Source organism: Medicago sativa, chromosome 6 (assembly GCF_051527215.1).
Source record: "Medicago sativa cultivar Bolivia chromosome 6, Bolivia_mono, whole genome shotgun sequence".
NCBI lineage: Eukaryota > Viridiplantae > Streptophyta > Magnoliopsida > Fabales > Fabaceae > Medicago > Medicago sativa.
The window spans coordinates 1,612,107-1,636,883 of NC_140754.1; the positions used below are offsets into that span (position 1 = coordinate 1,612,107).

At 30.0% G+C, this 24,777-nt stretch overlaps 3 protein-coding genes, 1 long non-coding RNA gene and 1 pseudogene across 4 annotated transcripts; 3 read left to right on the forward strand and 2 right to left on the reverse strand.

Moving 5' to 3' along the window:
- The first annotated feature begins 1,521 nt into the window (after positions 1 to 1,521).
- Positions 1,522 to 2,751, forward strand: LOC146911919 (germin-like protein subfamily 1 member 10 pseudogene; annotated as a pseudogene).
- A 725-nt stretch (positions 2,752 to 3,476) lies between these two features.
- Positions 3,477 to 4,537, reverse strand: LOC146911920 (putative germin-like protein 2-1). Its single transcript, XM_085718317.1, has 2 exons — positions 4,371 to 4,537; positions 3,477 to 4,198 (listed from the first exon to the last, which is right to left on the reverse strand). Exons 1-2 carry the CDS (start codon positions 4,486 to 4,488, stop codon positions 3,654 to 3,656), a joined length of 663 nt encoding a protein of 220 aa, XP_085574443.1. The 5' UTR covers positions 4,489 to 4,537; the 3' UTR covers positions 3,477 to 3,653.
- A 7,921-nt stretch (positions 4,538 to 12,458) lies between these two features.
- LOC146911921 (sirohydrochlorin ferrochelatase, chloroplastic-like) lies at positions 12,459 to 16,187 on the forward strand. The gene is made up of 6 exons (XM_085718321.1): positions 12,459 to 12,617; positions 12,725 to 12,912; positions 13,002 to 13,063; positions 14,023 to 14,133; positions 14,248 to 14,340; positions 15,390 to 16,187. Exons 1-6 carry the CDS (start codon positions 12,574 to 12,576, stop codon positions 15,492 to 15,494), a joined length of 603 nt encoding a protein of 200 aa, XP_085574447.1. The 5' UTR covers positions 12,459 to 12,573; the 3' UTR covers positions 15,495 to 16,187.
- LOC146911922 (uncharacterized) lies at positions 15,428 to 24,767 on the reverse strand. The gene is made up of 2 exons (XR_015014906.1): positions 24,591 to 24,767; positions 15,428 to 16,268 (listed from the first exon to the last, which is right to left on the reverse strand). It is a non-coding gene; the product is annotated as an uncharacterized LOC146911922 (long non-coding RNA).
- On the forward strand, positions 18,844 to 22,379 carry LOC146911923 (sirohydrochlorin ferrochelatase, chloroplastic-like). Its single transcript, XM_085718323.1, has 4 exons — positions 18,844 to 19,273; positions 19,361 to 19,422; positions 20,033 to 20,143; positions 20,239 to 22,379. The coding sequence occupies exons 1-4, from the start codon at positions 19,042 to 19,044 to the stop codon at positions 20,263 to 20,265; spliced, it is 432 nt and encodes a 143-aa protein (XP_085574449.1). The 5' UTR covers positions 18,844 to 19,041; the 3' UTR covers positions 20,266 to 22,379.
- Positions 24,768 to 24,777: the final 10 nt, after the last annotated feature.

Genomic DNA, 24,777 nt, shown 5'->3' on the forward strand with positions numbered 1-24,777 from the left:
GTATGAGTTTTTAATAATTCTTGTTGTTTCGTTTATAAAAAAAAAATCAACTACTAACATTAACATCTATATTTTTAAAAGAAAACGCTTGATAATATATGTGCATATCGAAAAACCAATCGCTGAGTCAGGGTTTCAGATATTTGTTGTATGATAACGAAAGACTCTTCTGGTGGCTCTCTGGATCATAACTTCTTGTATATACTTAACTTCAAAAACTTGTTGATCTCTGGCAGGTCAATTTATTTTTTGTTGATAAATGGCATGCAAAATAATGTAAATGATAGATGATAGATGATATGATCAATGACGAATCCAAAAATCTATCAAATGTGGGGATTGTTTTTTATTTCGCAAAAATAAAACTACAATTATAATATTTTACAAAAAAATTATACAATATATATGATTGGGATTAATTTTCATACACTACTAACAAATCACTACCATTCATATGTTGAGTTTAGAAGTAGTTAAAGCTAAAATAAAATATTTTTAATAATTTAATGATTGTGGTTGGTTGATGGTATTTATATTTAGTAGTAGAGACTAAATATAAATAATATACGTAATATACAACACTCTTCTACTAAAAAATATATAAATTATAATCATATTTCTACTAAATATAAATAATATACGTAATATACAACACTCTTCTACCAAAAAATATATAAATTATAATCATATTTTTTTTGGTTACATATATAATAAAAAAACAATTCTCATAACTAAATACAACACTCTTCTACTAAATATATAATATATATTATTTATATTTAGTAGTAGAGACTAAATATAAATAATATACGTAATATACAACACTCTTCTACTAAAAAATATATAAATTATAATCATATTTCTACTAAATATAAATAATATACGTAATATACAACACTCTTCTACCAAAAAATATATAAATTATAATCATATTTTTTTTGGTTACATATATAATAATCTTGTATAATTGAATGCTTTTTTAGGGATATATAATTGAATGTTATTGCATGAGATGGAGGGGCCCAACCCTGGGTGTCCCTCTCTCAATCCCTCCCTAGATATGATTATGAGTATGTAAAAGAGGGATTAGGGTTGATTAGGGTCAATCCCTCCACGCGAAAAAATATCTACAGAAACACCACTCTTTTACATATGTAAAAGAGTGATGTTTTTGTAGATATTTTTTTTTGGTAGTGCAATGAAAAAATCATTAAATTGATGAGCACAATTCAAGATTAACAATCACGTAAAAGTTAATGGAGACACAAAATTTTATGTCATTAACGCATGCACGCGCCTCTTTATCATTAATGCACACATAAGACTCCGTACAATTTTCAGTGAAAGTATGTACTATTTGAATGCTTTCTGCTTATAAATACACTCTCTTTGTATCTACCAAATATCATCTCTCATAAAACATACACAAGCAACACTATAAGAGAGTTGCAAAAATATATAGTTAGTTAGATAGAGAACAACATGAAGAGTGCTTACTTGTTTTTCACAACTTTCTTAGCAATGACATCTTTTGCCTTTACATTTGATCCCAATCCTCTGGAAAACTTTTGTGTGATTATCAACGACATTAAGACTTGGGGTATTTGTATATAATACTTTATTTTATTTTTATTAACAATTGATCGATTTAGTCCTTCAAATTTGCGAAAAACTCCATCTGATCTTAGATATAACCAAAAGTCAAATGTATTTTATCCAAATTTAGATCGAATACATTTGAATTTTTGCTTATATATAAGACAAAAGAGATTAATTACTTTGTCTAAGATAAGTTCCAATCAAATTAGTCACTTTTTCAAATTTTGATGCAATGAAATATTATTTTATTTGTTTTGATGAATATTTACTTTAGAAATATTTTGATGGATGAACTAAATCGATTGACATTTTTGAATTTGAGGGACTAATTTCGTGTTTCATATAGTTGAGGAACTAAATTAACGACCCTTACAATTTCAAGAACTAAGATCCATATTTTCTCCTATATATGCATTTAAACACATGTGTCACATCCATTCTCTTATAACAGTAAATAACTTTTCTCTAATCAATTTATTTTTCAGTGTTGGTGAACGGAAAATGCTACAAAGATCCAAAACTTGTTACACCAGATGATTTCTTTTTCTCAGTAAAAGAAGAAAACATATCACGTCCACTTGGTTCGCATGTGACACTAGCTACAGTTAGTGAGATATTAGGATTAAATACTCTTGGTATCTCTTTTGCTCGTATTGACTTTGCACCTAAGGGTCTAAATCCTCCACATGCTCATCCTAGAGCCGCTGAGATACTTATAGTGTTGAAGGGTACTCTCAATGTTGGTTTTGTTACTTCTAACCCAAAAAACCGTCTCATTACAAAAGTTCTCAACAAAGGAGATGTCTTTGTGTTTCCAATTGGTCTTATTCACTTCCAACATAATGTGGGGGATGGAAATGCAGCTGCCATTTCCGGGCTTAACAGCCATAATTCAAGAGTTATCACTATTGTTAAGGAGGTATTTGGGTCTAATAAAATTTCTTCAGAAGTTCTCACCAAGGCTCTTCAAGTGGACAATACCATAGTTGACAATCTTCAGAAGCAATTCTGGTTGGACAACAATTAGAATTGTAAATTGTTATATGTGCTTTAAGCACTAAATTTATCTCAATTATTGTTGGTTTTTTGTTAAATGAATTTAAAATAAACACATAGTGGGGTGTGCCAAAGAGATGATGAAGTTTTGAGAGCTGAAATACATTTTATCAAACTTGGTTGGGCCTAACCAACTTGTTGAATTTAAACTCTTAATACATTTCAAATAAAAAAAAATCGTTTAAAAAAACTCGAGTTCAAATCTCAAACAATCCTTTTGGTCAATTTTTTTTTATCATCTAACCTAACTTGAGATTACTATATTCAATTTTTTAAGAATTAAAGGGTTAGTAAAAAAAAATGTTAGTTGAGCTGGTTTGGTCAATAAAGTCTATTTTAATTTCTCTAAATTACATTGCCTTAACAAGATCAAATACTTATATACTTTATAGAGATAGGACATACGACTTTTTTTTTGGGTGTTAGTTGTCCTTCGTACCAACAAAAAAGTAAAACCAAGTATATCATAGGAAGCTTTCCAAAGATAATTTTCATAAGTAACATCCATAAATGTTGTGACATAACTTTTTGTTAAACATATATTGTTTCTATCCTTATAGTTAATGGGTCAAAAAAATTTGATAATTTAAAATACATCAAATTTCTATCACCTATTTGTGCTTATAATTTGAACTAGAAGGAGCAAGTCATACCGAATATCACATGACAGAAGAGAATAAAAAGTAAAAACAATATTTCGAAATTTTGAAGAGATTAAAACGAAAGATAATATCCAGCGAGAACTACATCCAAAATTCATTTATCTTAAATGAACGAATGAAAGTTTATTTAACCAAATGAAATCATATTTTATTCAAATATAAAAAGTAAAATTAAATCATTTTTTATTCAAATATTAGAAACTCAAATATAAGAGCAAGGTACATTCCCTTAAAAAATGAAAGAAGCAAGGTACAAATCAAGCCTTGCATTTTATTTAATTATAATGATCAATAAAAGCATAAACACAAACATAAAAACCAAGGTAGTATCATGTTCTAGTTGTTGTCCACCCAAAATTGTTTTTGAAGATTGTCCACTATGTTATTGTCCACTTGGAAAGCTTTGGTGAGAACTTCTGAAGAAATTTTTGGATTAGATCCAAATACAGCATTAGCAATTGTGATAACACCTGGATTTTGGCTGCTAAGTCCAGCAATGGCGAGAGCATTTCCATACCCAACATTCAATTGAAAGTGAATGAGACCAATTGGAAACACAAACACATCTCCTTTGTTGAGTACTTTTGTGATGAGACGGTTTTCTGGATTAGAAGTAACAAACCCGACATATAGTGTACCCTCCAACACTATAAGTATCTCTGTGGCTCTAGGGTGAGTATGTGGAGGATTTAGTCCTCTAGCTGCAAAGTCAATGCGAGCAAGAGAGATACCAAGTGTGTTTAATCCTAATATCTCATTAACCGCTACTGGTGTCACTTTTGAACCAAGTGGATTTGATGTGTTTCCTTCCTTAACCGAGAAAAAGAAATCATTTGGTGTAGCAAGCTTTGGATCCTTGCAAAATTTTCCATTCACAAAGACTGCAAAACAAATCATTAAAGAAATCATATACTACTCTTATATATGTATATATATATATTAATGAGATTTCTAGATCATAGTTTCAATTGACTCAACAAGTTGAACCAGAAAACTAAAAATAAATAAAGAAATCTCTAACCAAATATTGTTAATTTAAAAGAGCATACATACCACCATTCTTGGTGTCATTGATAGCCACACAAAAGTCTTGTAGAGGGCTGGGATCAAAGGCTAAGGCACATGATGCTAAGGCCAAGAAGGCTGTCACAAATAAGTAAGTAGTCTTCATGTTTATTTTAGAAATTCTATTTGTGTAATTTGCTTGTATATGTTTATGCAAGGGTGAGATATTTCACAATGCAAACATAATGTCTATTTATAAGCAAGTGACATTGAACAAGTCTATAGTTAATTTACTTGCACAAGCGTGTAAAGACCTAGTAAATTTTAATTAATCAACGCACACATTTTTTATTAGTAGTTAGACATTATTCTTTAACAACTACATATATTATTAAATCTTTACAAGAACAAATTGAATATTCATGGACATTGGTCTTGTATATATGTTAGTAAAAGTAAGTATTTTTTTGTTTGTTTGAGGTAGTGTGTGTAAGTCATTTCATAAAATCTGTCTTTAATTAAGTGCCAAAAAAATATTACTAATAAAATATTACTTGAATTAGTCTTGAGCAGTTGAGCACAATAACTATTATTTTATTCCAGTGATCGATTTATTATGCTTACTTCTTTTGATTCCTTCTCATGAATGTGACACTTCTCAAAAGCTAAGAAAAATATACACTGATGATATAGTCAATTGTGTGTGTATGCTTCTATTATCAACAAGGTCTATGTTTGACCTCTATTGAAATTGAATATGATGTTAAGTTAGATAGATTCAAAGACAAGTTCTAATCTAATTGAGGACAAGATACACTTTATTTGCAGATTAATTGAGAACTATTTGAAAGTATCATATAATAAAAAGGAAATATAAAGTGCATTTTAGATCGAATTGATATCCTTGTCAAAGTTTAAATAGAAAATTATTTAATTATCAAATAGTATCATCTTATTTTTAATCATTTAATATAAAATGAGGAGGAGAAAAATTATTATTCATTAAAGTGATATTAATAATCATTTTAAAATTGTTCCGGATAAAATTTGAACTTCGTGTTTTAAGGTTACATAATCAAACTCTTAACTCTGAGATGGGACGTCATAGACGAATAGTATCATCGAATTAGCGTATCATAATTATAATTTGAACTTAGTTTTGTAAGGTTACATAATCAAACTCTTAACTCTGAGATGAGACGTTATAGACGAATAATATCATCGAATTAGTGTTTCATATCATAATTATTTTCAGGGGCGAATCCTTTCATAACAGTGGGGTAGCATTGGCTACCCCAAAAGAAAAATAAACCTTGCATAATTTGTATACTTTTGAATATAGCTACCCCATTAATATATTATTTGGCTACTCCAAACAATTTTGTTGGTTTAAAGAGGGATTATTTTAAAAAAATACTTACAATCTATTTAGTTTAGTGTCAATTATAAATAATTTTGACTTGTTAAAACTTCATAGAGTACAACTTTTATAAATAATTATTGTTAGATTTTATTTTCTTTGTTGTTGATTAATTAAATATAAGTAAAATTTATTGTAAATTTGTTTTACTTATTAATTAAGTTTAATATATTAATTTTTAAAATATATTTTATTTCTTCTTTATATTTGGCCCCCTCGTACAAATTGTGCTAGCTTCGCCGCTGATGATTTTTATCAATCAACTTCAACTATTTATCTCTGCGATACAACTATAACTTGTTATACCATCATGGACAAAACCTCCTTGCATTTTATTTTCAGTAAGAGAATTACATATGACTATTCGTAAAAGAATAAGCCATTAGTAGAAGAAAACAAAGGAAAAGTATTAAGAAGTTTATCTTTTTCTGAAAGAATAAGCCATTAGTAGAAGAAAACAAAGGAAAAGTATTAAGAAGTTTATCTTTTTCTGAAGAAGGTGTGATAGTTGATGATGAAGAAGTTGAGGTTAATGTTCAAAAGGAAGGTGGTGTGAGAGGATCATATGTCATATGAAAGTACAAAATTTGAGCATAGACTGAGGCCTTCCCATGATATGAAACTAAATGGTTTGACTACAAAGGCTATTGATAAATGGTGAAGGAAATTGTCAAAATGTTGAGAGAGAACCAAAGGGAAAGAAAGGACCTGATGGTAAAATGATATCTAAGAAGGAACCATGATTATAAGAAGCTAATTTCCTTTTTTGTTGGGATTATGTGACTTAAGTATGATTCTATTGTAAACTCTTGATCCAACTGATTATACATAAACTTTGTCTAAAGTATCTAAAATAATTTCATTTGTGGATTCTAGTCGTTAGACTTAAACTAAATTTATAGTTACGTAATTCATATATAATCGATCAAGAGGATGAGGATACTTGACAGGTGTAGCTAATGAAATCTAATTTCAACATATCTTTTTAGTTTGTAAAGTTTCACTACATTTAGCGTGTCTTTAGTTTATGAATATCAAATACTACAATCACTAACTTAAAGCGACAGAACAACTAAATGATGAGAAATACCACAAATATCTGGAAATACTATAATTAAAGGGTAGTGTTAACTTGTGCCCTTAGGGCACATGTTAAGAAATCTAAAAGAAGAAATATTTTCTAAATTTTTTGTGCATTCAATTCATTAAAAAGTTCAATATTAAATGCAATGCACACTTTCCAATAAAGTATTTCTATATTTAAATCATTAACTTGTGTCATAAGGGCACAAGTTAACATTTCCCATAATTAAAATATGTGAAATGCTAACAAATGCCCTTGCCCTAATGACACTTGTAAGTAGTTTAATGAGAAAACTTTGTCTTGAAAATTGTGCACTTATTTCATTAAAACTTTGAAAATTGACATTTGTTTCATCAAATTCATCAATTATTTCCTTTTTCGTCTTCTTAATAAGTGCCCTTAAGACACTTGTTAGCATGACCCTTAAAATATTTTGGTACTGTTAATTGATAGGATTAAAAGAAGGTTGTCGGGATGGAAGGGTCATAATTTATCTATGGGAGGTTGTTCGATTCTTCTTAAGTCTGTTTTGTCCTCCATTTCGGTCTACTTTCTTTTCTTCTTCAAGGCTCCCTCATGTATCATTTTTTCTCTTGAATATATTTTAATTTTTTTTTTGGAGAGGGGGGAGGATTTGAGGAAGATATCCTGGATTAAACGAGATATTATTTGTTTTAAAAAAGAAAATGATGGCCTGGGGGTTAAGAGGATGCATGAGTTTAATTTAGCATTACTAGATTAATGGTGTTGGAGGAAACAAAGCGTTTATGGTATGAGGTGTTGTGTGCTAAGTATGGGGAAGGGGGGGCATTTGGGTGTATGGAGAGGTGGTGAATCTGTTTGTTGGAAGACAGTGAACAACATTAAAGAGGGGACTTGGGTTGGTAGATAGAGTCCCTTTGAAGGCTAGGTTTGGTAGGTTGTTTGAGTTAGCTCATAACAAGCTGGCAAGGGTAGCTTATATGTTTGTTTTCGGGTGGGGTGTGAACGGAAAGGTGTGGAAGTGGTGTAGGCGGTTGTTTGGCGACGGTAGCTGATATGATATGTTATTTTAATTAAGTAATTTTAATTATAATAAGTTAAAATAATAAATAATTTGCAATTATTTATAATTAATAACTTTTGAAAATAATTAATTATAACATCTAATTTAATTAATAAATTAATTAATAATTTAATTTAGTATTAATTATATTTTTAACTTAATTGATATTTAAACCATTTTAATTTAGTATTGTCCTCGTGAGCATAACTCAGTTGGTATAGACAATGCATAAAATATGCAAGGTCCGGGGTTCGACCCCTGAACACCACCAAAAAAATAGGTGAGAAATCGGTTTCTTCCGGATCAATTTCCCACAAGTGTAAAACTAAATAGAAAATGTTTAAATAAGTTTCTACTCACTTTAAATATTTTAATATTTTTTTATTCCCTCTAAATATTTCCAACAAATTTTGATCCATTAAATATTTTTCATCACGTTTAAATAAGTTTTTACTCACTTTAAATATTTTAATATTTTTTTATTCCCTCTAAATATTTCCAACAAATTTTGATCCATTAAATATTTTTCATCCCGATTTTTAGTTACTGCTTTAAGTAAACTATCGTTTGAAATTTTAAATTACTTTTTGTAGTTATTTTTAATACATTATATAAATCTTTCTTAAATTTTTCTTAACTAAGGAAGAATTAAACATGAATTTTTAAGTTTTTAGCGCTTAAAATTTCATATTTAATTTTAATTTTGATAAAAAAAATTCTAAATTTTTGTTGGAGAGATTATTATAATATTTTAAACATCTCTATAAAATTCTTTAAAAAATGTGATGTGTACATGAGGGTTGACTTAGAAGTATGGAAAAAAAATCATGCTGAAAAACATTTAAGGGTCAAAACTTGTTGAAAATATTTAGACGGACTAAAATTGAAATTTGTGATGTTTACATGGACAAAAAACTGATTTATCCCTTTTTTTTAGGAATCATTATTGTCAAAACTAATTTATTGTACATAAATGTAAAAGAGTGGTGTTTCCCTAGAATTTTTTGTTGAGGTACAATGAAATAAAATCATTGAATTGATTCGCAAAATTCAAGATTGACAATCATGAAAAAAGTAAAGTATACACAAAGTTTTAAGTCATTAACGCTCACGCGAAACACGATGACATTAATACACATATAAGATTTAGTGACATTAAAATGTAATTTCTTATTAAAAGTAAGGGTCTTGTTAACTTGTGCCTTAAGGGCACAATATAAGAAACTAAATAAAGAAATTTAACCTTGAAAATTGTGTATTCATAACCTTAAAAGCTTAAAAGTTTATATTTTCAATACAATATTTATTATTTCACTCTATTTTAAGATCCTCATCTTGTGCCTTAAGGACACAAGTTAACATTTCCCTAAAAGTAAAGGCTATTTCAATGTTTTCTACTTATAAAATATATTGTGTTTGTGACTACAAAACTTCATCTCTCCTAAAACATACACAAACAAATATACCCCCAAAGAGAGTTGTGAAAATATATAGTTAGATAGATAAACAATATGAAGAGTACTTACTTGTTTTTCACAACTTTCTTAGCAATGGCATCTTTTGCCTTTACATCTGATCCCATTCCTCTACAAGACTTTTGTGTGGCTACCAACGACATCAAGACGGGTGGTATCTATATATATATATATATATATAACAATTTATTTTATTTTTATTAACGGTTAATCAATTTAGTCCTTTAAATTTGCAAAATACTCCCTCTGATCTTGCATATAACCAAAAGGTTAAATGTATTTAGTTCAAATTTAGATCAGATACATTTGACTTTTTATTTAGATTTAAGATACAAAGGATTAACAATTTTGTCCCTTAAATTAAAAAATATCAACCACTTTTCTTTCAAATTTTACATCGCAATTTTAAAGGTTCTTTACTTGTTTTGATAGAATGAATGACTATTTAAATCAACAACGCATTTTTTTATGGATGTTTACTAAAGAATTTTTTTTCAGAGAGACTAAATTGTTTGATATTCTTTAATTTAAGGGGCTAATTTTTCCGTTTAGTGAATATGAGGAACTACATTATTGACACTTACAATTTCAAGAACTAACTATCCTATATATGTATTTAAACACATGTAACACATCCATTGTAATATAATGACTTTTCTTTGATGATTTTAATTTTCAGTGTTGGTGAACGGACAATACTGCAAAGATCCAAAACTTGTTACATCAGATGATTTCTTTTTCTCAGTAAAAGAAGGAGCTATATCGAGTCCAGCTGGTTCTCAAGTGACATTAGTTACAGTTAATGAGATATTAGGATTAAACACTCTTGGCGTCTCTCTTGCAGTTAATGAGCTACTATATTCGCTTGGATCGTAGTGAAAATCACCTTAAAATTAAGATCGGTCGATAAGATATATTACGGTGAGAAATAGTTAAACCAAATTCCTTTGCCGGAGACGACAAATCAATATAAATATGAGTTTAATTAGTAAATCCTCCATCCCAAAAATGCACTCTTTCTGTTCCAATTTATAAGGGAAAAAAAAAAAATTCATTTCACACTTATTAAAAAAACTAAAATATAGTAGTTTGTAGTATAGTTTCTTGTGTTATCATTGGAATAAGTTTCGTAGAAAGATGTAAAATCAATTTGCATTGGTTATTAGATATAAAGAAAAAATCCCTAAAAAAAAAGGAAGATATAATAGAGAAAATGAAAAGGGAGAGCAAAATAAAAGCAATTTGCATTTAATTTCTCTTTGAAAAAGACGATTTTTTGAAATAACATAATTAAATATGATAATAAAAGTTGATATTTTTTACTTATATTTGAGACAAAGAAAATGAGTTTTTTTGCTTATAATTTGAGACGGAGGGAGAGAATAAGTGAAACAAAGATAATTTTTTTTTGAGAAAAGAGTTTGTCTAACATATTAAAGTAACTAAAAATAACAATTATTTATTGAAAACAACAATTACTTATTGAAAAGTTATATATTTAGTAAAAAATGCACAAGTTGTAATACCAACGCACTACTTTAAACTTTTTAACATGATAAAATGCAAATATATTGATTTGGAAATGATAGAAAAATCCATGATAATTTAACAAAAAAAAAACCATGATAAAATGGGTAGTAACTAAAGGGTATAATTGGAAAAAGTATAATTAATATTGCATTGAAATGTGAAATAAATCAATTATTTCAAGACAATATTTTTTATTTTATTTTTATAATTGAGTCGCTTATTATGAAACAAATGGATTATGTTATATGAGTATACAATTAGCTTAAATGGTTAATGAACTTCACTAAGGATAAATCGTTGTGGAAAATTCAATATTTAATTCTTAACTGAAACAATTCTTAGTCGGACTATACTTAGTTCGGTCGAATTCTCGATTATCAAGCCCCTTTTCCATGGGAATCGGAGGGTTAACAAAAAAAAATTATGGAATATTTGACACTTACTTTATTATTTTAATAATAATACTAAAATGAAACACACCCACTTTCACTTTTCATCCAGTGGATTTCTTTTGATCAAGGTGAGCATTTACTCTTGCATATTTATGAGGAATAATTCAAAATTGATTGTGATTGGTTTGGTTGAATAATGTTGACTTTGTACATGTTGTATTTGAAATTTTGCGTGTTTTGATAGTTTAGACTTCAGAGTATTTGTTCATGTTGTTAGTTATCTTTTGCATATGTGGTGTTTGTGAAAATGACTCCAAGAAATATAGTACCGTTAAGCCCTTTATTTGCAGCTTATAGCATAAGCGCTTATCTTGATAAGTGCTTATCTATAAGCTATTTCTGTAGGAAAATATAAAATAAAGTTAAATAGTTTTGTTATAAGTTACAAGCTGTTTTCATAAGCTATTTGGAGAACTTAGGATCTGTTTGGTAAGATACATATTTGAGCTTATAGCTTATAGTTTATAAGCTCATATGACTAAAAAAGACTCGTCATTTTCTCACAAGCTTATAACTTCTTTTTAGGAGCTTATAGCGTTTTTTGATAAGTTAATTCAATTAGCTTTTAACTTAATTTCACTCTTGCAATCTTAGTTGAATTTTTTTTTAATTAAACATACTTCAATCACTAATTTTGTTAAACACTACAAATTCAATCAACTAGCTTATCCGCAATCAACTACTCCCTCCGTTTCAAAATGAGTGTCGTTTTAGCTAAAAAAATTTGTTTCAAAATGAATGTCACTTTACATTTCCAATACAACTTTAATTTTATTCTTCCAACTTTACCCTCAATAAATACTCTAGCTTTTCTCTCACACAGTTTTCAATGCAACTTTAATTTTGTTTTTTTCAATATAAAGTAAGGGCAATTTAGTAAAAGCATTATATCCAATGATTATTTCATTCAATTTCTTAATCTGTGTGCCAAAGCCTAAAGCGACACTCATTTTGAAACGGAGGGAGTATAAGCTAACTTATAAGTCATCTGCTAATTGCTTTAAGCTCATCCACTATAAGCTAACTTATCAGTTATCCGCTATTTTTTTAATCAAATAGAGTCTTAGCTTATAAACAATGTTGTAAGTTGTTTTCATAAATTCTCATAAAAGACTCATAAAACTTATGTCCTTGAATAAGTTTAAATAAGTCAATCCAAACGGACCATATTTGCATTGACCAAACATTCTTTTGTTTGTTGCAAGCAGCACAACAAGAAGTGATTTTGACTTTCTCTGATCAACTATGTTTGTGAACTCTCTCTCACTTCCTTCCAATCTCTTCCCAAGGTTCAATCTTTTGTTATCTCAATTCAATTTCATTTCTATAATTTCAATATTTTCATTGTTGTTTTTATTTTTTCTTCTCTGATTTTGCTGTTATTTTTCTATATTAGTTTCTCTGCAAGTGAAATTGGAACAAATCAAAGACGGGCACCCTTGAAATCATCAAGTTCTCTCAATTTTTCTTCAAAGTCAAAATTTTTATGTAAAAGCATTCAAAATTCTTCTGGGGTTGGTCCTGATGATGCAGTGATAATTGTGGATCATGGGTCACGTCGAAAAGAGTCCAATCTCATGCTTAGTAAGAATAGTTTGTTGAAATTAGTTATATGCAAATTGGGAATGTTTTAATTTTGATGTTTAAAATGTTGTCTTGTTTTTGAATTTCAGATGAGTTTGTGGAGATGTATAGACGTAAAACTGGATACCAGATTGTGGAGCCTGCTCATATGGTAATTTTCTTTAATTTGTTCAGTTTTTATTTGTGTTAGATGATATACCTGTTTGGATTGCCTTATTTGAGCTTATCTATTGGCTTAAGCACTTATGAGACTGTTTGAGAGAACTTATGGAAACAATGTATGATATGTCCATAGACTATTTTCAGCTTATTTCCATAAGCTCTTCAGGATAAAAATAGTTTGACTTCATTTTTTTCTTCTGTATAGAAATATTTTGCACGTGAGCACTTATATGATAAGCATGTATGCCCTAAATGTTTAATAAAGTTGTTAATATGGTAATTTTCCTCAATTCCTAGTAGAGAGACAAAATGAAGATAAAATATGAAATTTGAAAGATGGTAGATAGATGCTTGAGTTTGAGTACTGTCTATAAAATGTCTATGACTGCTATTTGGACTGTAACATCAATGTTTTTATGTCTCCACAATGCAACCGCGGTTTAGTTTGCATTAACCACATTTGCTTATCAGATTTGGTCCCTGACATCAGTTGTGTTTTTTATGTCTTCTGCATCTTGACCATAGTTGAGGTCGCATCAAGTGCAATTGACTGCGAATTTCCACGATATCAAGGATCGCAATTCAACCGCTGTCGTGATTTAAAACTGTATCTTATAGCGTTTAGGAAATTAGCTAGATAGAACTTTTTATAATTAATTTTGCTAGCAAGTTACCTAGTCTGGGATTATCTTATGATCATTGACATTATTGTTGGGTTGTTTGGTGTGAACAATAGTATATATTTGGCTTAATGAAGAAATAGAGTTAAGCTTCTTAGTCTTACCCTTTCTTCATTTTTGGATCTTCAATTTGGTTTTAGAAATAACAGTAACAGTAACCGAGTTCCTTTCGTGCATTTAGCCTAATCTTTACTTTTGTATTTTATCACATAGTTGTAGAGCCACAGAGAACATTTTTTTATACTTTATAATATCTGCAAATTTTCAGGAACTAGCGGAACCATCAATTGGAGATGCTTTTCAATCTTGCATTCAGCAAGGTGCACACCGTATTATTATCAGTCCCTTTTTCCTCGGTCCCGGAAGACATTGGAGTCAGGTAGATTTGCATATAACCTTGCTCTACCTATTTGTGTGATTTATTGACAGTGTCAAACGTTTTACACTGAAAAATGTATCAAAATCAAACTCATTGAAAATATCTCATGTGCAGGATATACCTTCCTTGAGTGCAGAAGCAGCAAAGCAACACCCTGGTGTGTCATACATTGTTACTGCACCCCTTGGACTCCATGAACTACTTGTGGTATGAATTTTCTTGATTTATTTCAATTCTATATTAATAATAACTCACCTACCCTGAATTGAATTAGTTGAAGTATTTGTTGAAAGTTGTTCTGTTTCCAAAGTTTGAGTGCGTTTTGCGTTTTTGGCATTTTGATTGCCATTCTCATTCCTAAAAATGTCACGTGTCAAAAAGGTTTTTTTTATTTCAAATTAGTACTTTTTTGAACCAATTGGAGTGTATTTAAGGTCTTGTAGATTCTCTCTTTAGTAGTCCTGATATTACTGCAGTGAGACATAAATAAAAATCTCTGCGGTATTAGGTTACTCCTTTAAGAGGAATTTAAGCTATGCCAAGTTCTTTTTGGGAATGCGGTTAGTTTACTTATGGAATCAAGATTGGTAATCTTTCTCAAGGGATAAGCCTCGAGTATGAGCCTTATCGTAGAGTTTGAATGTCTCAAGGACATGATTGAATATACTAATGGTATGGGGATAATCTAGGAAAAGGTCACATAGTTTCTTCATTGGAAGAATTTCACATGCTTCTTATTGTCTACTGTCCATTCTCCTTTTTGGGGCTAGTCTTAGAATTTGGGTTGGGCTTAACTTACCCCTACAAAACCAGCTTGTAAGGTGAGAGACGCCTCCCACTTATAAATCCATTTTTAGGACATATTTCATCCAATGTGAAACTCTTAACAATTGGCACTGACGAGTGTGGAATATGTCAATGTTCACTTACACACCTCAAATTTGACAATGATTCTTACAATGGGATTTGAAATGAACTGTATGTGCAAGTGGAAAGGATACAAGTCCATGGTAGTGTTTGATGCAAAGGCAAAACGAAATAAAATGAATCAGAATTTTTCTTCCACCCCTTTTAGTTAAATCAAAATTCTGTTTTGTTTAATTTTTTTAAAATATATCAAACATAAAATATGACATCGTATGTGGTTCTGTCCCTTTTTAACACGTTGATCAAACACACTCTAAAATATCAAATAACAGATCTATTTTGCATCATGTCTGCCTATTTGAACTTGAAACAACCTTGTTGTGTTGCAGGATGTTGTGAACGATAGGATCAATTATTGCTTAAAGCATGTAGCTGGAGATGCAGATGAGTGTTCAGTTTGTGCTGGGACTGGAAAATGCATACTTCGTCAATAATTTATGAAACTGCATAGTTTTGAATGCCCTTCCTTGGAGGTTGATGAGGATGAGATGAAGCTGAAAACCAAAGGAATGTGTAAATTTATTCGACTGCAACTGTTCTGAAGCCACGACTTCGAGAAGCAGATCGGTTCTTGTAGATAAACTTTTCTTGGAGTGAACTACCAGTTTCATCCCTTAACTTGCACCCTATTTCCTACACTGTGTAAACGAAATTAATAAGTAGTTTCTAACGTTTTGTCACACTAGTCCGGTAGTCCTTGGTTATATATGACTAACCGGGCACATTTAATAAAAGATTATGGACTAATAAGATCGACGAACGTTAGAGACTACTAATTATTTTTAATTATATGAGGGGTGAAGTAGGAGAAAAAGTGTAAGTTCAAGAACAAAATTAGTGGTTTACTCATTTCTATTGTTTTTGAGTTTTTGCAAGAAGGAATAATTTAGTGTATCCAATTTTGCCAAGGGTCCTTTTCTGAAGATTCAAGAAGAAATAAATAATCTGATTTCCCTATGAGCCTATGACACATGAAACTGATTGTTAAGTGAGTGCTCAAAATGTTCTGTTTGAGTGCTTAAACATGTGTAAATTTATTAGAGTTCTTTAATCTGTAACTGTAAAGTAATTGTTAAACACTTATCTCATTTAATCTTCTATAAACTAAATGTTAATTTAAACTGCAACATAGATGCTTCTGCTCATAAAAAATTATCATTTGGAAGATAACCTTTATATGTGCTTCAGATCATCAAATAGATTAATTCCTGCTTAGAATATAATGATAATAAAATTCTGAAAACCATTCAAGGATTATCCAAATTCTATTTTTTTTCCAAATCATTTTTTTAATGTATTGCTATGTATACTTTATGGAATATACATTTTTGTTTCATTATTTACCTTTTTTATGAAGTTTCAGTATTTATTGAAGAGTGGGAATCCATTGATTTCATGAGTAACGATATGATCAGATGAGTTACCCTCATTTTTTTGGGGGCCCAAAAACATTTTTTTTTTTAAATTGTAAGGCACTTAATTAATATTTATATAAATATAATGCGAAAACATTTCAAGCAGATTGAAGTGCTCCAGTGGCGTGTGCATTTGTGATGGAGTTTGTTGATGTGGGTTCAACTCCCACCAGAGAGTTTTTTATTAAATTTTTTTTTTATAGTGCTTTATTTAGTTTTTTGGGGCCCAAAATTTAATTTTTTTTTCATCCCTTCAAATCTAAACCAGGGCCAACAAATTTGTTAAGACGGCCCTGGGTAAGAGTTATATAGGTTGTCCTGTAACCGTAGAAAGATATCATAATTGTAACTTACCAGTCTAAATCTAATGATATTTATTAACAAATTGCAATTAGTAGTTGCAACAAAACTTTTATGGTTAAAGTTGTTTGGGCTCCAGTGGCAAGGAGCTCCTTCCAAGGATGTATTCAGGGAATACCGGGTTCGATTCTCAGGCGGAACAACGCTTGACCAATGCGTATGCCTCTATACACGAGCCGGATTAGTCGCATTCTCAGGCGGAACAACGCTTGACCAGTGCGTATGCCACTATACACGAGCCGGATTAGTCGCTCACCTTTGGTGGCTCGGAAATCGGTCTCTATACACGAGCCGGATTAGTCGCTCACCTTTGGCGGGTCGGAAATCGATGCGAAAGAAAAAAAAAACTTTTATGGTTAACAACTTTTAAACGTTCATTGCTATTATGTGAGATATTTGGAGTTAAGGGGGTAACGTGTTTAATGAGATTATGGAAGTTTGCCTATTCTTTGTGGAATGAAGAATTTACTCTATACTATACACCTCTATTTAATTTTTTTTAAGAAATATACACCTCTATTTAATATGCATACTCCTCCCTTGTAAACCATCTAAATCTCAATTTTCTACGACGATAACATTTCCTTTTTTTTTTTTTCCCAGTAGTATAATGGTTAAAACTCACGCGCCTTTTTAAATGGAAAAAAACTTTTGTTTCGAAGTTTTCAAATTATGGAAAATATAAAGTTCTAAATTTATCAAATGTGAAAAACTTAAAGTCACTTATGTTCTTGTCAAAATAATTATTTTGACTTTATTTTGTTATACTGTTTATTTTAAAAAAAATTCTAGCACCCCGTTAAATAGAGATATTTAGATTCGTAAATTCTAGCACCCCGTTAACTAGAGTAAATTACACTCTCCTCCTCTCAAAGATGCTTGAATTACACTCTCCTCCCCTCTTATGTTAAAATATACCCCTTAAAAAGAAAAATTTATACTTCTCTCTCCTAGAAGATGCTTGAATTACAACTTCCTCCCTTAATAATTAAATATGCATTACGCTTTAATCTATTTTAACTTAAATAAATATTTTTATGATATATACTAATTTTGAACCACCATTTAATAAAAATAAATTCATTTCTTTAGAATTTAAATATCAATGATAATTAAATTTAAATATTTTGCTATTAATTTTATACTTTAGAGTACAAAATTAACTTTTAAATAACCATACTTTATTGTATTTAGTAATTTTTCTCATATTTTAATTTTATTTTGGCTTGTTTCATATTTTATATTGGAGTTTAAAACTATATACTCATGAAATTGTGAATAAAAAATAGTGAAAAAAATGTATTCAAATTTTGATTATATTAAAATAGACCCACAATACTATTTTTTTCGAAGTGTGTTAGATTATTATTTGTTTCTAGATTATTAGGAGAAAAAAATTATTGAGGGATTAAAGTGTATATTTTAACATAAGAGGGGAGGAGAATGTAATTCAAGCTTCTCTTAGGGGAGATGAGTGAAATATTTTCTAATATATTTTGAATAAGAAGGGAGGGAAGTGTATATTTTAACACAAGAATCGAGATTGAATGCAACATCCCTCAAAAACTTATCATCATGCATTACTACTTGTGACCCCTTCTCTTCTTTCATCAAAGTCTGATGGTTAAACTTTCGTTGCCTCATTCTGCATTTGATTGGTTACTCTCAAGAGTAGAGTTTCTTACTTCTTTTTGAGTGAATGTTGTGGAGACACCGAAAGAAGTTAAAGGGGGTCCAAAGTTGGTCGAAGACTTCTAAGAGCTATGCTACTAATTTGGTTCATATGCTTCCATTGTTTTCATCAGAGACTGTAATTCATTTTTACTTCGATTGTACTACTCATTTCAAACATGGGATTAAGTAGCTCAACTGATTTGAGCTAAGGGTTAAAAAGTCATCGTTCAAAAATTTAATGTGTGCAATAATAAATGAATAGATTTATTTCTGAACAAAAAAAAAAATGAGATTTGATTCTTGTTAAGAAGGAGGATGACAAGGAAATATTGGGATATTGAGATATAGTTTAATTACTCTCTATGTAAAAACAAAATTTACTTTGTATGTAGCTGAAATTTGTGGTCCATGTCCAACTGCACAAAAAATAGTTGCCATTAAAGTATCAATTTTCTTTTGTCAAAATAAAAAGTATTAATTTTCTTTGAAATTTTGTCAACTGTGAAGAAACAAGAATTGAATTGAGGAAAAGATGAAGAATTTGTTGTGTCACACAAACTATGTTAATTTTCAGTTAGTTTTGCTGTTATTTTTATGTATTAGTTTTTGTGCATGTGAAATAGGAACAAATCAAAGATCAAATTCTCTCAGTTTTTCTTCAAAGCCTCTATTAAGCACTCAAAACTCTTCTGGGGTTGGTTCTGATGATGCAGTGATAATTGTGGATCATGGTTCAAATCGGAATGAAGCCAATCTTATGCTTAGTAAGAAGAATTTGATGAAATTAGTTACATGAAATTGAGAATGTTTTAATTTTGATGTTTAAAATGTTGTCTTGTTTTGAATTTCAGATAAATTTGTGGAGATGTTTAGAAACAAAACTGGATACAAGATTGTGGAGCCTGCTCATATGGTAATTTTTCTTCAATCCCTCGAGTTTTTTCAATGTTAGGCCTATGAATGATTGAATGTAATATTTGTTAGTGTCGTGTCGGTGTCCGAACACTATATACGCTTTCGATTAGAAGTGTCGATGCTACATAGTGTTAAGCATAGAATGACAAAATCAAGATAGAATATGAAATTTGAATGATGATAGAAAGATGTTTGAGTTTTAGTAATACCTATCATTCATAAAACAATTGCAACTGCGATTTGGACTATAACATCAATGTTTTTATGTCTCGACAACGCGGCCGCGATTGAGTATGTACTAATCAAGGTCCTTATGTCTTCTGCAATCCGACCATAATTGAGGTCGGATGAGCCATATTTGACTGTACTTTTCCACAATATATCAAGGATTGTAATATAGCCTTTGTCGTGATTTAAAATCTTATCTGCATAACTGTTAGGAAATTGGTTTATTTAAGCTTATCTACTACCATAAGCACTTACAGAACTCTTTGAGAGAGCTTATGGAAATAACTTATGTCTCGATAAGCTTTCTAGGATAGCTTATATTAAAACAATTTGGTCATAGAGCACAAACTTGATGCTTCATAATATTTATAAATTTTCAGGAACTAGCAAAACCATCGATTGCAGATGCTTTTCAATCTTGTGTTCAGCAAGGTGCACGCCATGTTATTATCAACCCCTTTTCCCTCGCGACTGGGAAGCATTTTAATGAGGTGGATGCCCATATAACTGCAGTTTAGATTTTTTACAATGTCAATTAATCATAATAATCGTTAGATCATTAAAAACGTCCCACCCCTATTTGCAGCAAATAAGGTCAAAGAATGCAAATTGAATAGGATGAAAGACTGAGAATTATGAGGATTGAGCAATTCGCCAAGCGAACCTACCGATGGCTTAGTGATTTGGAAGAAAAAATGGGCCAAGGCAATTCGCTATGCCAGTCACCCAAAATCCCAAAATTCAAGTTCTTACGATATATTTTTTTTTTTTGGTCTTAGATGAAGTGGTAATCCACTGAAATTAAACTCACACAACTGTGAGGTCCCGAGTTCAAACCCAGGTCACGACGTCCGGCCTTGCAATTTCGGCATTTGCCAGTTGAGCTAGGACTTCTAGACAGTTCTAGTAAATTGATTTACACAACTTGCTTAAGTCAATTAACAAAAAGAAATATTTTAAAAACCAATCCTTTGGTAAATTCATGCTTTATTAATTAAAGAAATCATAAAGATACAATTAATATACCACTAATTTTAAATATTAAATAAATCACACATAGTTAATTTTCTCCCGTTTTCATGAATTAAATATGAACGCTGGAGTCATGCATTTTAATCGCAAACAACAAACCAATTACATGCATGAACCACCAAAATATAATGCAAAGAGTAGACATCCCCTTCATTCTTCATGTATTAAATATGACTCTTGAGTCATATATGTCATGTAAGAATGGATAATATATACTTTAAAAATACAAAGTGATTGTAAGTTTAAAATTCTATTACTTTCATGTGTTACATATCTATTATCTATCAATTTTTATATAAAAAAGAAAGCAGAAAATTTTGCGATGTTCTATTATATTACGGTTAGATTATAAATTATATTAGCTACCACTTTGAAATTAACAAAAACATCAACTATGTTAATTATTGGCTTAAATATCACTTTGGTCCCTTACCTTATTTTAAAAGTTCATATTAGTCCCTTAACTCTAAACCTTTCAACTTGGTCTCTTAACTTATTTTAAAGATTGCGTAAAAAAGATATTTTAAGGGTTTAATTTGGTCCCCTTAACTATAAAACTGGTCAATTTGATCCCTTAATTTATGTAAGTTAATGCAATTTGGTCCCTTAACTTGTGTAAATTAATACAACTTGGTCACTCAATAGATGGATACGATAATTTTCATAAGTTAAAAGACCAAGTTGCATTAATTTGCATAAGTTAAGAGACAAAATTGAAATTTCAAAATAAGTTAAGGAACCATATTGAAGAGTTTAAAGTTAACGGATTAAATTGAATTTTTAAAATAAGTTGAGGGAGCAAAATGGTATTTAAGGTTTAATTATTTATTTGGTCTCTTACTTATCTTCATTAACTCTTTTGTAGTTTCTTCTTTTCTTTTTTTTCTTCGCTATGACTTTTCATATCATTCAGTAAATCAAAATAAAAAAATAGAAGCCAAATGGTATCCGACTACATAGATCCAACTAACGTTAGCAAATTGCTTTGGCTGCAAACGAGGCCTACTTAAGGCCTGTTTGTTATAGATTCTAAAAAAATAGATTTTCCTTTGTATTTTTAAAAATAGATTTTTTGGAAATTTATTCAAAAATAGTATAAGTTATTTCAAATTCATTCAAAAATAGTATAAGTTATTTCAAATTCATTTGTTATAAGTTAAAAAAGATATTCTGACATTCACTAACCTAAATATTTATTGTTCGAGATTTTACATAGTAAAAATCGCATATTTTTTCAAAATGATATATTTCAAAAATGATTTTTATGAAAAACTATTTGAAATAACTTTTTTTTAGAGATTTTTTCAAAATTTTAGTATCCAAAAAAATTATAACAAAATGATGAAATATCTAGAATCACATTTTAAGATAAACTACTCAAACCGATTTTTTATTTGAAGCTTTCCCTAAAAAAATTTGTTAAAAAACTTTAACAAAAACATGTTTGTACATTTTAAAGCTTAACACGTCTTGAAATCAACCATCCAAAAAACTGCCTTGTGTTGAGTATCATTATAAACAGAAGGAACGAATACAAAGTGTAATGGATTTATTCGAAGATGTTAAAAAAATTCATTCTTTCAATATTGGATGCCTGTCAAGTTTCATGGGTATTATCACTCAAGTTTAGGAGTTTATGGCAAAGAAGTATCAAGAATTAAGAGTGATGCTACAAGGGAATCATGGCTTGGTGCATTTTGCGATCAATTGTTAAAGTCGATTATCAAGAATTAAGAGTGATGCTACAAGGGAATCATGGCTTGTATATTTTGGTGTTAATAAATATATGCGGTTTTAGAAAAATAATAATTAGTTTTTGTGTTACCTATCTAGCATATCTAGTTTTTTTTACTTATTTGATTTGTGTTATCTTCAATTCCATTAATACAATTCGTTTTTTCTTTCTTTCCATTTTATGTATCAAAATTAGAGTGTATTTATGGTCTAGCATATTCTGTTTTTAGTAGTCTTGATTTTATCGCGATGAGACATGAATATTAATCCCTCTGGTATTAAGGTTACTCCTTTGGAATGAATTTAAGCTATGCCAAGTTCTCTTTAGGAATCAAGATTGGTAATATTTATCAAGGGATAGGCCACAAGTATGAGCCTTATCGTAGAGTTCGATTGTGTCAAGGACATGACTGAATTTACTAATGAAATGGGGATAATCTAGCAAAGGGTCACATAGTTTCTTCATTGGAAGCATTTCACATGGTGCTTGCACTTTACTGTCCATTCTCCATTTTGGGACTAACCATAGAATTTGGGCGCGGCTTAATTTACCCCTACAAAACCGGGATGTAAGGTGAGAGATGACATATTTCATCCAATGTGAAACTCGTAACAGTTGGCACTGGCTACTGTGGAATATGTCAATATTCACTTTTGCACCTCAAATTTGACAATGATTCTACAATGGGATTCAAAATGAACTGTATGTGAATGTGGAAATGATACAAATCTATGGTAGTGTTTGATGCAAAGGCAAAACGTAATGAAATGAATCAGAATTTTTTTCTTCCACTCCTTTTAGTAAAATCAAAATTCTGTTCAGTTTCATTTTGTTTCAAATTTCTCAGGCATAAAATATGACCTCGTACGCAGTTCTGTCCCTTTTTAACATGTCGATCAAACACACTCTAGAATATTGAATAACGGATCTATTTTGTATCATATCTGCCTATTTGAATTTGAAACAACCTTGTTGTGTTGCATGATGTTGTGAATGATAGGATCAATTATTGCTTAAAGCATGTAGCTGGAGTTGCATATGAGTGTTCAGTTTGTGCTGGGACTGGAAAATGCATACTTTGTCAATAATTTATGAAACTGCATAGTTTTGAATGCTCTTCCTTGGAGGTAGACGAGGATGAGATGAAGCTAAAAACCAAAGGAATGTGTAAATTTATTGAGCTGCAACTGTTCTGAAGCCACGACTTCAAGAGGCAGATCGATTCTTGTAGATAAACTTTTCTCGGAGTGAACTACCAGTTTCATCTCGTAACTTGCACCCTATTTCCTACACTATGTAAACGAAAATAATAAGTAGTTTCTAACGTTTTGTCACACTAGTCCGGTAGTCCTTGGTTATATATGACTAACCGGAAACATTTAATAAAAGATTATGGACTAATAAGATCGACAAATGTTAGAGACTACTAATTATTTTTATTTATTTGAGGGGTGAAGTAGGAGAGAAAGTGTTGGTTCTTGAACAAAATTTGTGGCTTAGTCATTTCTCTTGTGTTTGGAGTTTTTATTAGAAGGAATAATTTAGTGTATAAAATGTTGCCAATGGCCCTTTTCAGAAGATTCAAGATGAATAATCTGATTTGGCTATGCACATGAAATTTATTGTTAAGTGAGTGCTCAAAATGTTCTGTTTGACTGCTTAAACATATGTAAATGTATTAGAGTTCTTTTATTTGTAAGGTAATTGTTGAATACTTATCTCATGTAATCTTCTATAAACTAAATGTTAATTTCAACTGCAACATAGATGCTTCTGCTAATAAAAATTTATCATTTGGAAGATAAATTTTATGCGATTCAGATCATCAAATAGATTAATTCCTGCGAAGAATATAAGGATAATAAAATTCTGAAAACCATTCAAGGATTATCCAATTTCTATTTTTTTTCCAAATAATTTTTTTTAATGTATTGCTATGTATACTTTATGGAATATACATTTTTGTTTCATTATTTACCTTTTTTATGAAGTTTCATTATTTATTTAAGAGTGGGGATCCGTTGATTTTATGAGTAACTATGAGATGAGTTACTCCGCTTTTTAACTCATTATATACAACAAACTTCATTGATTCAATTGCTGGATTAGTAAAACTCATTGTTTATAATGAGTTATCAACGGATATCCCCTCCTTAAGGACCAGCGACGACCTTCATGTTGCTGCAAAGGCCGGTGATCTGTTAGCCGTTCCGCTAATTTTGATTTCAAATCCTTTGAACGTTAATTCCAGAGATAAGCATTCCAGAACACTCAGTATTCCAATTACTCACTATGTAGCTGCTCCATATCCAAATAAATGCACAATTGGCATAGCTGGTATTTAAGCAGTAAGTAGTA